Here is a 17315-nt window from a genome sequence, read left to right as displayed (position 1 = left end):
CCTAAGTGCACCTAAGCTGTGTTTTATGATGGCCCAAGGAAAGGAAAAAGAAACCACAACACATCAATTATGCCTCCACTCAGTTGTACAACTATTTTAAAATGTGTGAACAGTTAAGACAAAATTGAAAAATTACCATAATAGGCTTTTGACACTTCCCCGCTTAAGCAAAAATTAATTCTAACTCCCTGTTTTTATGCAAAGCCTTTATAATTTCTCTAATCTCGAGTTCCCATGAGAGAGAACACAATTCTTTCAAGTACAAGTATGTGAGGCTTGGCATCTTCTCTTTTTAGTTACGCAGTTTATTTGATGGAAGTCTAAACTGCTAAGCCTCCCTTTGTGCTTAATATAAGCCATCCTCAGTGGAAATACAAGTTAATTTAAGTAAAATGAAGTTTTAGGAAGGATGCATTCTCTTGCACAGAAAGCCTCACTAAATCAAAGCTTTTTTAAATGCAGCATCTGTTTCCTGAATTGCTCTAGAACATGTAATAAAATAAACTAAAAAGAAGAAAAATTTTTAAAAGGTACTTTTACACATAAAACATCATAAACATAAAAACAGACAAATGGAGCAGCTTACCTCTCATTTTACTGCGCTTTGCAGCCTCACCTTGTATTGTACATGAAGACACTCTTGCAACACAATGAATTAGCATGTTTCAAGCATCATCCATGTTATTAATGGTCACTGTTATTAGAACCTACTGCTTGTGTTACTGCTTGTGCATCAGCTGTATTGTACTGCTGGGATACACTGCCATACACACTGAGCTGTGTGGACCACACCCTAAATTCACAGTTTTTCCACAGCACTGCTTAGCCCTGAAACACACCTGAAGTATTTGTACATCCCATACTTTGCTTCAGCAAAAGTCAGGGGTCTATTCTGATGCCTACAAACCTATTAAGGTCACAGACAGCTTGTGCATTTCTTTAGTCTGTTCCCATGAGAGGCAGAGGTATATTATTTGCATACCATTATGTACTGAAAAACCTATTCAGTTATCCCCACTGGAGACAACTCACCTCACTGCCCTAAATAGCATTCACTTTTCCAATATTTGAAGGAACAGCAAGTAAATGGAACCCAGTGCAGACAAATCAAAAAAGACTCAAAATATCTAAGAATTTTGACTTATAAACAACAAATGCAAATGAATGCAGACCAATATATCACATAAAAATATCATGGAAACAAGGAATGATGAAAAAAGTGAATTATATGCTTAAGAGAGGAATAAAATGTTGAGAGTGGAAATGGCTAAGGAGATAATTTTAGGAAAAAAGCTGATATTAGCCAAGCTTATTATGACCACAAAGGAGAGAAAAGAGTCTCAAAGCACAGAACTCACTTAAAAATAGCCTCCTTACATTTGCAGTGACAGCAGCAGTTCTAATATCATCTGCCCAAAACAAAGTGAGACAGCTATTGATATTTTACCTATAGCAGGGTGCAACAGTTCACATGATGTCAGTAACTGAGACCCGTGGGACCTGTACATGTTGGTTCCTCAGTACCAGCTGCAGTACTGTGAATATTTGCTGCAATCACGAATATGTTCTTACATGCCCTAATTGTCCTCCTTGGTTTTATTCCCCCCATAATTACGATGTTTTGAATAAACATCTCCCAGCCTCTGCTCAAACCCTTTTTCCACATATCCTTCCTGATGTCAATACAGCCACAAAGAAGGGAGAATATAAAAAAAGTATTTGTGTGCTTTGTGCAGAAAGTCAGAAGAGATTAACATAATGGTCCTTTACAGCCTCAGTCTGCAAATCAGAACCTCTTGCTGTTAACCTTGGCTTGCTTTTTGCCAACCTGCTATCCGAAGTTTACTTCAAGCTCCAAGCATTTTTGAACCTGTCTGTTTCTGTAAAGCTCGGAGCACAGATAAAGCACAATAGAAACAGTAACCACTGCCTTGAAATCACAGTTGTGAGCAGGTCGTGAAGAACAACAAAAGGGGATCATGGCACAATCAGTCCCATGCCAAAACAAAGACACAGAAACATCAATAGTGCGTAGTGAAGATCCTTGTGCACACAGGATCTTCAAACACATGGCTGCTTCAGCTGACAAGAAGCAAATCAATTTTTTGAATATAAGGAATATAATAAATTTTTGAGTCCATGGCTATACCGTTACTACCGACCCTTGAAATGCAGTTATTTGAAGTTCAGATGAGTAAACCCCAGAGATCTACAGCACTCTATAAAGCCTGTCATGTTACAGTCATTTCCTGAACATCTTCCTTCATTTTACATCTTAAATAGTGCTTATTAAAAAGAAATGGTTATAGGAATTACCTCTTAAAGAAGCTGCAAATCCAGTGCAGCACCTCTAACAATTATAGCTACTATAGAGCCAGGGTATCTTTTCATATATTTTTTAATAGTACATCTGACAATTCTATATGCTGGTGGGTATGAAACTGATGTCTCATAATCCACAAAATGGATGAGGCTACAGTCACATATAAAGCCTCATATTAGCAGTATTCTCAAGGGCAAACTGAGCACTCCCATGATATGCACAAAAGCCCCAAATTTATTTCCATTTTAACTTTCCACAGTAACAGCTATTTTTACTCTCATCTACTTATGAGAAATATAAACAAAAACTTTCAGGAATACACTTTATCAGTTTTAGGTGATACTGCATATCCTAGTTGGCTTTAGAAATTCTGTAGTCACATACCCAGCCAGGATGAAAAATGCCCCTTTTTTCCAAGCAGTACTTTGCACCATTGCTGTGCTTAATGAGCACAGGACTCTACCAGCACTGGTGAGAGTGAAGTGTGGCCACTTGAGGGGCAGCCCCTTAAATTGCTCCAAGCTGTCTGTCAAACTGATCTCCCATCCTGTGCCAAAGAAGAATGGAGATAAAATGCCAATCTGTACATGTCAGGGTTTCACAGGCTGAGAAAGAGAAAAGAAAGATGACCTCTGAAAACTGACAGATCAGAGTTAAAACTTCTTTGTCCAAACTGCAGGACCCGGACAGCCTAAAACAGTAATTTTGAAAACACTGCATCAGTTGCATCCACGCCTGCTACTGCATCTCTCTGAAGAGGAGACTGGTTTTGAGGGAGAGCACAGACTGGGGGTTACTGTCACCTTGCTGGGAGCCACTTCTGTGAAGAGAGGATAAAGTCACATTCCAAGACATGTGACAGCAGAGACTGGATTCTACTGATGCCCAGAGCTCATAATGTACATGCACATTAAACAGGACATATTGATAAGTGTTCAATGAACTGTTCTTAGTAGTGTGTAAGAGATAAAACAGGTAATTCTTTAAAATACCCTTTGGTTTCATTTTTTAAAAATGCAAGAAAGGACATAAAGTTGCATGTTTTAATGCATAAACAGGGAAGAATAGGTGAAGCATGCATGCAACAGTTCTGGCAAGAAGAAGATATCTAATGTCTCTAGGATGCTGGAACGGGTAAAATTTCCCCTTCTTGGCTTACATAAAATGTTCAATGTGGTATTTCTAATAGGAAACAGTTAAGAAACACACAAGTGACTGTTCAGGCTCCTCATGCAAGATACCTTCCAATGCATTTAGTTATTCAATCCATTGTATTCAGCTATAATTGGAAAAAATCTAATACTACATTCAGTTCCCCAGTAATGCTTGGTCAGCAACAAAAAGCACTCATGGTTCTTTTCTGGCTCTGCTGAGCAGTGTTGTGTACAGACAAAGGAAGTGCTCCCCATGCATTAATACTTTGGCACTCCAGCCCTACATAAATGAAGGTCCCCATAATTGTTGCTAAATTTTTAACCTTTAGGGAGCAGCATTTGAAAGAAAAATAATTCTCAGATACTTGTCTTTATTCTGTCTTGAAGACTAAGAAGAGATTCCATGTAATATTTCAACAACAAAGAGATAAACCAGCAGAACTTCCCCTGTGGTTGAGAAACAGTAAAATAATGGTCCTGGATAGGCAGAGAGTGATCACCCACAAGAGTCCTTTAATGGGAAGATGGAAGAGAAGAGACTGTTTTACTACATCTCTGCTGCTGAGAGGGAAGATCATGGTCAGATGAAAACCATAACAAAACAGAAGAAGCTGTGTCTTGTCAGTAAAAACAAATGATCAGTAATTTATGCTAACTCCACATCATGGTATTCTGTTATTGGAAAAATTTTAAAAATTACATTGTCTCTATTTTACAAAAATACTTTATGCTGCACTCAGATAAGCTGTATTTCAGGAATGTTATGAAGTTTCATGTGGCTAATGAGCTATGTAATTTCTGAAGAAGAAAAGAAGAGAGAGAACCTTACTGTTTGTGTCGACTACTGGATTACATTTGAGTACCATTCCTGTCTCTGCAGTAGTCCACTAGATGAAAAAAAAAGCCTGAAAAATCTCTGGTTTAATGGTTTGCCAGTAAAAGATCTGTACCATCTATAAGCAAGTTAAGATTATGTTTGGTGATTTCTTGCAGTGAGTCAGAGAAACAGGGGACTGTGCCTCTCTTAATACATTACATGACTCATACACAGAGCAAGATTCTGCACCTCGCCTGTTTGAATCAAACTGAGTATTAGAAGAAATCTTAGGGAGTGAACTTCAAAGCACCTATAAGCACCAAGTAGCACAAGGTGTTGGCAGGAATACCTCTGCTGCTCTATGACATTATTTGGTTTGGTTGGCAAAAGTGTGCAGTAATAGCTCTTTTTCTTTTGGTCCTTTTAAGCGCCAAGTTTTCTACTAGGTAGCACTCAATTTAAAGAAAGCTCAAAGGATTTAAATAATCTCTAACTTATGCAGCAGTAAGAGAAATTAAGTCTATATACTGTTTACAATTTAGGGGAAAAGCAAGTTCTTACATGCTGGATGACATCTAGTCATGATTCCACTTGAGACCACTTCCATTATAGATGTAAAATGTAGCCAAATCACCTCTAGGTTAAACAATTCACAAACATATGTTTAATACAGAAAAGAAATGGAAAAAACCCAAACATAGCAGACGCATTAATTTCTAACTCCAATACATCCCAAGTACCCTGGATGAGGAAAGGTTCAGCAGAAAGGGTACAGCACACCTGGGTTTAGCTCTGCACAGAATGCCTGAGCCCCCAAAACCACTTCAGGTGAGCTGGTGAGGAAGGACAGACAACAGATTTCCATGAAGTGCATCAGCAACATCTTTTCTCACCTGTAGTCTGGACCAGACAGATGAGAGCACTGGCAGGACAGGCTGCTGTTCTCTGGACACTCCAAAATGGCCACAAGAAGGGGCCATGGTAAGGGGACAACACTTGTCTTCAGCACGTTGCTCAGCACTGCAGTGGTAAAGCCTGAGCAGGCAGGTGTCCTAGGGCAGGCTGACATGTCACAAGGCTTTTTGGTAGGAAGCCAAGTGATGGATTTTGTTAAAATAAAACTGGACTCTGAAGTCCGTGTACTTTTTAATATTTCGTATGAAAAATTCAATTTTCAATCATCCTGACAAAATCCATTTTTGACAAAGAAAAGCATCCCTGCCTGAGCAGACCTGTGTCTGTGCTAGCAGGTACAGCAAAACCTGGACCTTTTGGTGAAAGGTTGTATTTTATCTCTGACATCATCCAGCTGAATACCATGACCAGAGCTCTAAAAAGTTCAATGCTTCAAAGTTATTTTCAAACACAGATACATGAATGGATTTTCAAAGAATGTATAAATAGCTGTGTCTAAAACTCTGCACATCAAACCTGAGACATCTAAGTATTACAAGTTGTTTTTGAACCCCTTAGCCTGTAAAGACACAGTAAAATGCAAATATCACTTATCAAAGTACTTTAAAATTTTTAATAAATTAATATTCATAAACAAAACCTCCTGTCTGCATCAAAAATAAAAATGAAAATCTGGGTTACTGTTGTGCTATTAAGCACCTTGCATACTTAGTCAAAGTTCTGAACACTAATGGCTTTATAAAACATTTATAGGAACAAAGACTCCACCATCAGGACAGAAGCAGACTGGGAGTGAGGGGAACTCCTGAACTGTATAAAGTGCCAAAGAGCAGCTACAAGGCAATGGGCAAGGCACTGGTGTGATCCCTGAATATTAAAGTTATGTTTTCAAGACTGTATCACCATCTGATGGGTTACTTTTCATATTGAACACTTCACACAGATTGTAAGCCACATAAAACCACTTTAATGTGAAAATATTTTAAGTCTGAGAGCTAAAATTGTTGTGTTATAGATAATAAAAAGATACTTCAAAAAAAAAATCTATACAACATAGTGTGTTCTATTTTCTTAATACTATTTCAACAATTTCTGGCAAATGCCACTGAAGAAAATCTCTGTCAATTAAATCAGCATGAAACCAGAATAACATCAACAAATGCAATAAACTAACCACCCTCTACAACATGAGAATGAGGCCCTGAGAATGAACAGAAAATTGATCTTCAAAGCAAAAGGATTTTATCTGGGGGAAGGATGGCTGCAAACTTGTTACAGAAGCACAGAAATGATGGAAACAAAGGCCTTCCTGCAAGAATTACTGCAGAACTGCAACCCTGCAGGATCCTTTGATGGCCATCAGGCTGCGCATTTTTAACTCTGGAGATCCCCCTGCCATCATCTTTCATAAATTTCCTGTTTAATTTCCCTATGGTGACTGCAGCAAACACCCTCAGAGCAGCTCCCTATGCTGCCCAAGGCTGGAGTGAGCCAAACTCCCAGTGCTCCACACCCTGGAACAGAGACATCTCCTCCATGGGCCAGCACAGCTCCCCAGCCGCCTCCTGAAATTACTGAGGCATTTGCCACTGAGCCTTCTCATGGAAGGGCAACACAAAAGCACAGGTTAAAACTTCTACAAACCAAACCAACTTATATCTCCAAAAGGAAACTCAATCTAAATTAATTGGATATTACATGTAACATTCCCCCCATGAAAAAATACTTAAGGAACTCCTTATTTTTAAGTAAATCTGCAACTGTAAACCATGTCAGATTTCAAGTAAATTGTGCAATTTCCACCACATGCTGCAAGTCACTTTCCTGAAATACCATCCTGGTCTAACAGCATGTTCATTTATCTGCTTAATGGTTTGAAATGGACTAAAATACGTATGCAAGTTGATCGTGGTCTGAATTTGCTGTTTCATTTTGTTTTCAATTATGACACCATCAGGGATCTGGTGTTTATCTGCTGAAATGTGCCTTTCATCAATAAAACATTCTTCCATCAGTAAGACACCTATAACAATTTACGTCTCTTCAATATCCTAAATCCTGATTAGGCCAATATGTTAACACACAGTGACATTCCAAGCACAAGCACTGGCACTAAAGTTAGGTACTTTTATTAAAATGACGTGCTGAACTGCAAGGCCAGCAATGAATATCATTTATGATAAATGGAAACAATCTTCTCAAATGCAGCTTGCCCTGTTCTTCCACCAGACCTGTTTTGACTAAAGACAAGTGCAGAATTGAAATCATCGCTCCTTTTCCTCCTCTTTCTGGTTTGGGTTTTGGTTTGGGGGTTGTTTTGGCCTTATTCTAAGTAGCATAAACTTACTGTAAGTAGCAGCATTGTATGCATGGCTTTACAGAGAGAATCTCATTAAAAAGGCTGTCTCATGTGGGCATTACTCTGAAAGTTCAATTTTTACAAGTTTATATTAATGACTGCATTCCTTTACCAAGCACTAGAGGCTTTTTATTTCAGTTAAAAGAACAAAGAGTATTTCAGTTGTATTCAGGAGAATAAATTTATCCAATTTTAAAGTTGGATAGTAGTAGTGGCTATGTTGGCTAAAAAGTATAATTGAAATGTACTTCATACATTATACTAATTTAGGATGCCTGTCCACCACTGTGAAATTTTAATGTATATTTATGCTATAAGTACACAGCACTGATGCTGTTATATATGTCTAGAGTATGTATGTATCCATTTGGATACAGCATCACAAGACCACAAATACTATTCACTGTTCTTACTCTTGACACTTTTTAGTTTCTTATAATTATTTCCTTCTTTAGAGCAAAAAAAAAAAAAAAATTTTAAAAAAATCCTTTTTTATATAAACAAGGCCACTGCACAACTTTCCCAGCTGTGCAGGTCCCTCAGAAAGGGTACAAGGGGTTCTCTGCAGAGCTGATTCAGCATGATGCTGGTGCAGTGATGCTCAGCTGGCTGCAGGCTCAGACAGAGCACCAGCCTCACGCACAGCCAGGGCAAAAACTCCCTGTCCCCACAGCTAAACAATGCTCCTTCTATCTGGCTTCTCTGCATCCAAGACATCTGCAGTTCTGTTGGGTCTGCTCTGCTGCCTTGTGCAGACCCCAGCTCTGTAGTACTGGCAAGTTCAGCAAACAGGTGAGAGCACATGAACCCAGCTTTTTGCCTTTCCACACACGATGTTCTATTGCAGTGTAACACACAGTGGCCAAATGAACACTCTGTGGTTATTACCCACCTAATGCTGTAAAAATATTGCTATGACATTTGGTCTGCTCGACCATTTTAAAGGTTAATTCTGTTTCCTATTTGAGCTTTTCCTCTAGGTGAGCCATTCCATGCACTTTCTATTTACTGATTCCAAACAACCCCCAAACTGTTTCATTGCTCACTCTCACTGTTAAGAACATATTGACTGGCTGCCTGCTCTGCTGTTTAATTCATTTATGCTGAGAGTCAGGCATGAAGACAGAATTTTAAATGTGACATTTGCAGGCTGTTGGGTCATTTGAAGCTCTGACAACACCAGGGAGTTCCTGACATACAAACTGGTCCTGATTTCCAATCTTCCATGTTCTGAACACATCAGAAATTCTTCCTGAAGGTGCAGATTTCAGCCAAAAGTTTTAAAATCCCTTGTGCTTACAACTTGCAGGAAAGGCTTGTACACTTTAAGGTTTTAAAATAAAGCTTGTTTCCTTTAAGGTAAAACCAGCACTGCCTGCAGCATGAGACTCGATGCTTTAAAACACTTATTGATAAAGGTATTTGGGAAGATCTACAATAATAATTAGCACATAAAAAGTTGTTTACAAAATTCTATTAAGGGACTTAGTAGACTTTTATTTGCTCCTGTTGATCTTCAAGCATTTAAAAACAGCTGAGTCTGAAACCACAGATTTATCTGACATTGCCTATCTGGCTTAGTGCTACTCTGACCAGTAACAAGTCCCAGTTTTCAGTCTGGAAATTTTCCTTATCTCAAGGCAGTGAATGGACTGCACCATTTTGTCTCCCAACATGAATTGTCATTATCTTCCCCAAATTTCAGGTCAGTTTTTCAGAGCATACTTGATTACCAGGAAGATTCCATACAGCCAAAATACCATTAGGAAAACAGTAATGTGACCTGTTTAGCCCTGACTTAAGAAAACTATAATTACTTATCCCTGAAGCAGGACTCACATCTACAAAGTTTAACAATTATTTATTTTATTTTGAGAAAATTCCAAATGACTTCAACAGAATAGGTCATTTAGCCTTCCTTTAAGGCACCCCCAAGAAGGGGGATGCTAAGTCTCCCCAGTCATGTCTGACACAAGTTTTATGTAAGCTATTTGGCCATAAGCTTTTCCACACAACAGGCAGAGCCCTCTGTGGCTGACAGCAAAGAATGAGGAGACACCTGAATGCACACTGGGTACCTGATCTACCCAGCAGGATGGATTGAAAACCAGGCCTTGATCTCTGAGGAAAGAGGAAGAAGAGAATATAGAATCTTCTGCACAGAAAAGATCTCTTCTTCCTCCTTGCCATGAACTGGGGGAGACATGTTACAATAAAAACTTTAATTCCAGCTTGTATGTCCACATCATTCTCATTAGTTTACCTAAATCAATAGCACAGTATTGCATTTAAATAAAGACAAAGTTAGAAGGCACAATCTAGGAAAAACAGAAACCTTTTTTTTAATTGCGCAAAACAAAAAGCAAACAAAAAAACCCTGTTCAAAGCAGAAAGTATGATGATACTGCTATAGCTAGAAATAAAAATGGTGCTAATTCAGAATTGTATTAGGAGGGGAGATTGTTTTCCCTGCTCAACTCATCATGACAATTATTCCACAATGATGACTCCATACTTTGACTGCTTTTTCAGGAAGGGGAATATGATTTAGGTCAAGATGCAAATTCAGATAAATTAATGGATTTTTTTTTCTTTTCTATCAGCAGACACACAACAATTTTAACAAGTAGCTCTGAGTGTTAACCATGTCATACAGCAAGCATCTTTTCGTTCAGAATGAGACTTTTATAATTTAATAGTTGTCATCTGAACAAGTGTATCTTGTTTATACATACTTCCAGCACAAGGACATTAATTCTGTGTGACCTAGAAAAGCAGTTTAAGTATTACAGATGTTCTTTACTTTCAAAGGAATTTTTAAAATAGACAGACTTACCTGGTGTATTATCTGAGCTACAGGAAGTTGTTCAGCATATTTTAGTGGCTCTGTTGCCAACTCCTCCTCTGGAAACCTAGGAAGAAAGTAAGTTCATGTTTGTCAAAGTCAGTACAATGTTTACCAAATTAAATTAATGAAATTAACTGTTTCAGGATACTGTTTTGCTTAAGGATGAAGAAAAAGTGTATTTTATTACAATAATGGAATGTATTTCTTATAAAGTTGAGTGAAAGAACAAATTTATAGTAAACAGAAATGTTCATAACATTGTGCATTTTTTCCCCTGACATAAAGCACAATTTTAGCAGCAGAAACCTAAGAAAACCTTTAAATTTTGGTTTAGGTGAACAAGGACTGGTGAAAGCTGGATTGAAAGCTGGATTTTCCTCATGGAAAAAAAGTCTTACGCATTTACAGAGCAGATTCAGCACTGTTAACAATACAAGCTTCTTCACTCAATCCTGCCAACATAACTCAAATACGACCATCTCAAAAGGCAGGAGGGATTATTCACCATTTCCCAGTTCTGCTGCAAGTACACAGCCATGTTTAGATGTGGTAGAAGTTCAACACCACAAATATTCATGCATTTGCCAGTACAGCAGTGTGTAGTCCTGGTTACCAAAAAGCCAAAAAGCTAGTGTGAAAAAAAAATATAGAGAGTGAATACTTCCCAAAGAATATACATCATATTCCTTTAAACTTTGAATAAACTGCGGTTGCAGCTGAAAAATTGGAATCCATAAGCAGTGTCTTAAAAGAATATTTACATGATAGTAGATTAATATGAAAGCATGTTTTAAACCCTTCAACCATGCTGCTTTCATCTACTGGAACTTCACAGCATGTGCTACATTTTCAAAGTATCACTCAAGTTTTTCATCAGCCATTCCTCTGTTTTTCTGAAGAGTTCTGAATATAGGAATTTGAGCACTATGACAAGAAGTGAAAGGGGAAAAAAAAGATCCTTACAAAAACAAGGCCCTTCTCTAAGCTGATGCAGAATTATTTTCAGACAAAAATTGTGACATTTTTTTTGCAGGCTCAAACCTTATACCTATTCTGGCCAAAAAGGATCCATACCTGCTGGGTTAATTGACCTGCAGACCAGCTGCCAGGTAAAGAGTCAGAACCTCCAGGCTTGGTGTCTGCACTGGAAGTCAACAGGCTGTGGAAAAAGAGAGGACAAAGTGCACATCTCTCCCCTTCCCCACTACTGAATTTCTGCTGTGGTTTGAAAGGCTTTAAGCTCAAAAAAGAGTCTGAATATTCAGAAATTTGTAATGAACAGAGTATGAAAGTCTTACTGTATAAGAAATTTAAAAGCAGAGAACAAAAGAAATGCAGCAATATTTCAAAGATCATAGTGGCAGCCTGCCTAGAACCGTTTAATGTGCTTAAGACAAATTAAATAAGCAGGCTCTGAACTGCTGAAGCTGGTCTACAGATTGAGCTCATTTACTGATATGGTTTTCAGAGTTTTTGGATTATTATGACAATGATGAATTCATACTTTTATCATGAAATACACTGCTGCTGTAGTCCAGTGCAACCATCAGAGCTTCTCAGCAACTCCACCACAGAGTGCAGAAGGAATCTTTCCACTCAGTTCCTCCCTACTTTCTGTCATTGGTCCCGACTGGCAAACACAATGCAGTCAGTGTGAGTTGGAGATTCTGTTCCGCTGGGAGCCTGCTAGCTGACACAACACCTTGATTTATGGATACCAGCTACCTAAGCCCATTTTTTAGCCATAGTTCTAGATATGGAACAACTGTACACACAACACAATATTCGTCAGTATCTTGAATGCTTATTTCTACAGTTTTTACAGGGACACTGCAAATTTGGGGAATTTTAAAAAAAAGAGTATCTCAAGTCCCGAAATTAACACTTGAAGCTGAAAGTAGCAGCTAAAATTACTATAAATGAATTTTAGCAGAAACGAAAAAAAAGAGTATGTCTGTTGCATCAAGGACCTTGAACATTTGGTAGTTTTTCTGTCTAGATGGAATCACCATTCCCTGGCAGTGTCAAACACACTCCTTATCAACTGCATGAAAAAAAAAATTTTTCCTTCAAATTACAAAGGATTAAAAAAGATAAAGAAAAATTATCAAGATAATTTTAAGCCTTAGGAAGCTTAACTAAAAAAAAAGAGGAAGGGGAGAGTAGTATAAACATGCATTTTGAAGTAATTAGATTTAAATTGAAATTACGCTGATAGAAGCCTTTCAACATCAAGAAAGACATTTTATTTTTTTTCTGATTTACTTTCTGAAAAAAAACCCAAGTCACTTGAACTACACTACATTTTATATGTAAATGAATTATAAGATATAGATTAGGTACGTGGACATTCTAATGTATTTAAATAAACATGTACGTTTATATACCCACACTCTAAAATGTTTACACACATGCACAGGTGTTTTGGAAGAGAAGTTCAGAACTGTTTTTCTCAAAATTTTTGCTGTAATGCAATGAACTTTTTGTATATGTGTTTAGTGATGTACTAACAGTCAAGTCTACAAAAGACTTTTGATTCTTCTCTCCTGCAGATAAGCCTGAAATCCCCTGCAAGTGGGAACAAAGGGTGTGTTTTACCCAGACATTTCTGTAAGAACAGAGACAGCTCAGGACCAGTAAGATCAAACCCCACGATACAGCTCACAAATGGCTGAACTCTCTCCCCCAAAGCAGGGGCTGCATCCCCAACTGGCTGCTCCAGGCAGGTGCTAAGCCTTGAACCACTCACAGACATTCTCCAGCTGGGGTGAGCCACACTGGTGACAGGGGCCACACTGACAGTGACACTGACGTGGCTGCAGGACAGGACGTCAGTCTGGCTCACAAGCACAGCTGCAGCCTCACCCTGTCTTTGAGAAGTCATCTTGGTCACCCTGGTCAGTTTTGCCATGGATCAAAGAAAGCCCATCAGGACAGCCTGTACCCAGGAGAAAGAAACCTGCTGCAAAGCTGCTCCTTCATTTTAGCCCTAGGAAGAGCAGCCCACCAGCACTCCTAGACTGGCAGAATGACCTGAAAAAGCAGTCCTCTTCATAAAAGCACCAGGGATAGAAAGGCCTGGGGGGAGAAACAGGTCAACACAGAAGAGGATGCTCTACCTCCTCCTCTTTTGCAGGGTGGAGGAGAAGAACATGTCAGGATAAAGATCATGTCCAATACAATTCTTCTGACCTTGTCTCTCCCTTTCACAGAGGGACACAAGCAAATTGGTTACTCCTTCCAGAGATAATTTCTAGATGCCTGGGGACGCATTCCCTTTTGCTCAGACCTAGTTATGTCAGGAAAAAAAATCCAAATACAAAAACCATCTCAGCTGATGTAATTTATGCTCAAATCACATGTGGCAATTTGAGGCTGCAATTTCACTACATTAGTTGGCCTCACTGTGTTTAGTTCATTCATATTTGACACTTAAACCTTTATAAAATTAAGGACTAATTTGTTGTAATACAGTTTTCTTTGTATGTTTAATTTCTTTCAAAACAATTATATTACAGAAACAAAGGTAGTTTTTCATGAATTAATTTTCCAGTAAGAAACAGTCCTTTCTGTCTCAACTGAGCATGACAGCAGAGTGCTGCCAACAGTGGCAAAGCAAGCTAACACAGTGGCATATCAGCATATACGGCATCATGCCTGACAGCTGGTAATGCAAAGCATAAGGAGATCTTGATTTTCAGGGAGAAGAGTAGAAAGAATTGTAAAATCAGAAGAGAAGTGGGAAGCAGTAAGAGATAGCAGAAGAGGAGGATCTTGAAAAACTCAATTTAAAAGCTATTTTTATACTGCCACTATGACTGCTCTTAGATGAAGGAAAGTGAGCATGAAACAGAAACTGTGGAAAGTGAATCTAAATGCAGTAAAACGTGTCAAGATATTTGGTGAAATATCTTATTTGTTATTTATATTTGTATGCTCGGTCTTAAGGGAGACAGTCAATGTGTGCTAAAGAAAAATAAATTCTGAGCATGAGGAGGTGGCACATTCTTCCACAAGTGCAAACCCAGCCCACGGTCTTCTACACAGAATAGCTGCAGTGGCTTTAGGGCAGAGATGTATTTTGTCTTCTGCAAGTATTACAAAAATACAGGGGGGAAAAAGTACAACATGTGATCACTAAATGGTTTGCTCATGGCAGAAACAGGCTGTTAAGACATTTAAGAGACAGAAAAGTCTAGGTAACATAAAACCTGGCCCTTTGAGCTAATATAAATATTCACTAATTATAACAGACAGCTGGACTAATGATAGTATTTTTTCCTTCTTATATGTTCTCTAGACTTGATGGCTCAGAAAGGTCACAGAATTTCACACCTATGACCCATGTACAGGTAATACTGCATCTCTTTTGAAATTCCTGTTCTTTGATGGTAAATCCTAATAAGGAATCAACTCTCTTGGAAACTATCCAAACTGGCAGTCAGAATGTGAACAGGGTACAAAGGGCTATCAGAGACAAAACTGAATGAGCAGAAGGGGTTTGGGGATCGTCATCTTTCTTTTCTTTGTTTGTAGACACAAACAATTTGTACCACTCAAGTGCTGCCTGGGAGTTTAAGACATGACCTCTGAATAATGTGAATGAAAATGCTGGAATGGGCTGTGCCACTTGTAGAAGCAGCTCTGAGCAGAAACACTGCAGCTGCTTGGACAGACAGCATGAGCCCAAGGGATGCAAATAACACAGCACTGCCTAAACCTGATACCCAAGACTGAAAGGCTGAAATTATTAATCTAAACCCGTGTATAGCACTGATAGCTTTATTGACTGTAAATACAGGAACACACTTGCATCTGGCAATAAAAAGAAAACAAAATACCAGAGCTTTATGCACCACATCAGAAAAAGTTATTAGCTTTCCTATTAAAGAGAGGCTGAAATGGGCTATGTCGGGTTTGAATGAATAGTTTTTAAAATTGGCCATTGAGAAATTTATCTACCATATCCATAGTACAGAAGATTAAGAATTAGACCTTGGATTGATGCCAGGTACTTGATCTATCTGTTAAATCCTAACTTCATATATATTTAAGAATCGGGTATGTTTAAACAACAGAAGCACTAAGATACATGGAAAACACCAGTCTTGAAAAGGTGAGATCATGCTTAAGTCTGCTCTTCTCTTAAGACTGTGCTCATCAATGCTTTTTTATCTTTATAAGAGAATGCCAGATTTGTCTACATTAATGTTTACCACATGGATAGTCACAAATAAGAGAAGCAAATACCTGAGCATCATCATTCCAGGGAACTTCCTCACAGCGTCTCCTTCCTGGCACAGTTTCTTTAGTTAAAGGGTCAAAACTCAGTGTACATTTTGTTGCTGCAACCTTTCCTCAGGTCAGTGTGGACATCTCCCTCTGAAGACCTAAAATGCAAACTTCCTTCACTACCCTAGTCCTGGGCTTTGGAACACTGAGCAGCTGGAGGCTGACCTTGCAGGGCTGTCTCACAACACTAACACTCATCTTTGCCCTTCACTGCTGTGCAGTCTGAGCACCTTTGGATGGGAAAACCACTGCTGCACATCCAAAGATGAGGAGAGGAGGGAGCTGTGGTGGAAATGTACAGGCATTTCACAGGCACAGCCAAGATTCTCTTCCACAAATGCTGAGACTTCCACTCAGCAATGCTTGCAGATGGCAGACTATCAAAGACAGCTTCAAAGGGAGATTGTACAAAAATGAACAATAGAATATGGAGATAAAGGAAAAAATAAATTGAAAATATCTTTGATGTGATGAAAAACTAAATCAGTGTTAGACAAAATCAGTTTTATAATTTTTTGAAGAAGGATGCTACTGACTTGCATTGTGAAGTGAAATTAACCACTTCAGCTTGCTGGCCTTTACAGAGAGATACTCCTGTGGAATAAAGCAGCAAAAACATCTTGCAGTTCAGAAATGCAAAATACTTTCTGTAATCTGCTCATTTCTTTTCAAATAAATGTGAAAGATTTTGACCCAAACTAGTCACACAGAGTTATTCCTGGAGTTTAAAAAATACCTGAATGCACAGCACTTTCTCTTGGACCTGATCACAAAAAGGTCTGCTGGTGTTCCCACAGTCTGCCAGACACAGAATAAAAACTGAATAAAAATTGACTGAAACAAATGTTTCCTCTGTCTTTCGGTGATCCACACAATTTCTTATGTGAAGAATTTCAGGTGATTAACCTTTGTCAAGCCACATATTCTTAGCCGTCCTAAGATCCTAAACAGAGGTAACAGAGATCTATAGTGTGTTTTAACACAGGCTAATCAGTATTGTCTCTCTCCTTTTTTCTAGCCAATAAAAAAATGTTGCTGAAGGGATTCTCTGTTCTGCCTGCTCCTATTTTTATTCTGAGGCAAGACAGAGGGAAGGAATTAAAAAGAATATTAGCTTAAGTAAGCAGAACTGACTTTCCTGCTACTGGAAACCACATGACCTATAGGACTTCATTTTGTTATCTCAACTATTCCACATTTTAGGTAAATTAGAAAATCTCTTTTGAATTAATTTAAAACTTCTACACGATGATGCTGCTGAAGCACAAAATGCTAATCAAAAGTTGGAGATAAAAAGACTCACTAAGTCTCTCCTCTATCACTGAAAATCACCATTTGAGTCCACAGCTAAAAGTAGGTGCTCATGGCTTAATGCTAATTCAGTCTCAGAACAGGCAGGTTTTATGGGGGAAAAAAAAGAATAAAAGTGTCAACTTTCCCAAACTTGGGCCATGTTTATAAAGACAAGTCCAGCAATATCAGAGGATCTTCTACTGATGCTTCAAACCAGTCAAAAGAGAACACTGCCCACCTCACTGAGCAAATGCTTGATCCAGTTTGAAGTGTGTACGTGTTGCCCTTAAGAACTAAGGCTGCAAATTTGCCCC

General features: G+C 38.5%; 1 protein-coding gene across 1 annotated transcript in view; it reads right to left on the bottom strand.

Moving 5' to 3' along the window:
- PIGK (phosphatidylinositol glycan anchor biosynthesis class K) overlaps positions 1-17315 on the bottom strand; it is a 64314-nt gene that overhangs the window by 11731 nt on the left and 35268 nt on the right. Inside the window, exon 10 of the mRNA XM_041483480.1 lies at positions 10405-10480. Within this exon, the coding sequence (XP_041339414.1) occupies positions 10405-10480 (76 nt within the window). The remainder of the gene's footprint in view (positions 1-10404; positions 10481-17315) is intronic.

Source organism: Pyrgilauda ruficollis, unplaced genomic scaffold (assembly GCF_017590135.1).
Source record: "Pyrgilauda ruficollis isolate IOZ18807 unplaced genomic scaffold, ASM1759013v1 scaffold6, whole genome shotgun sequence".
Taxonomy (NCBI): Eukaryota; Metazoa; Chordata; class Aves; order Passeriformes; family Passeridae; genus Pyrgilauda; species Pyrgilauda ruficollis.
The sequence above is the reverse complement of the archived record's forward strand: the minus strand, read 5'-3'. Positions and strand labels throughout refer to the sequence as shown.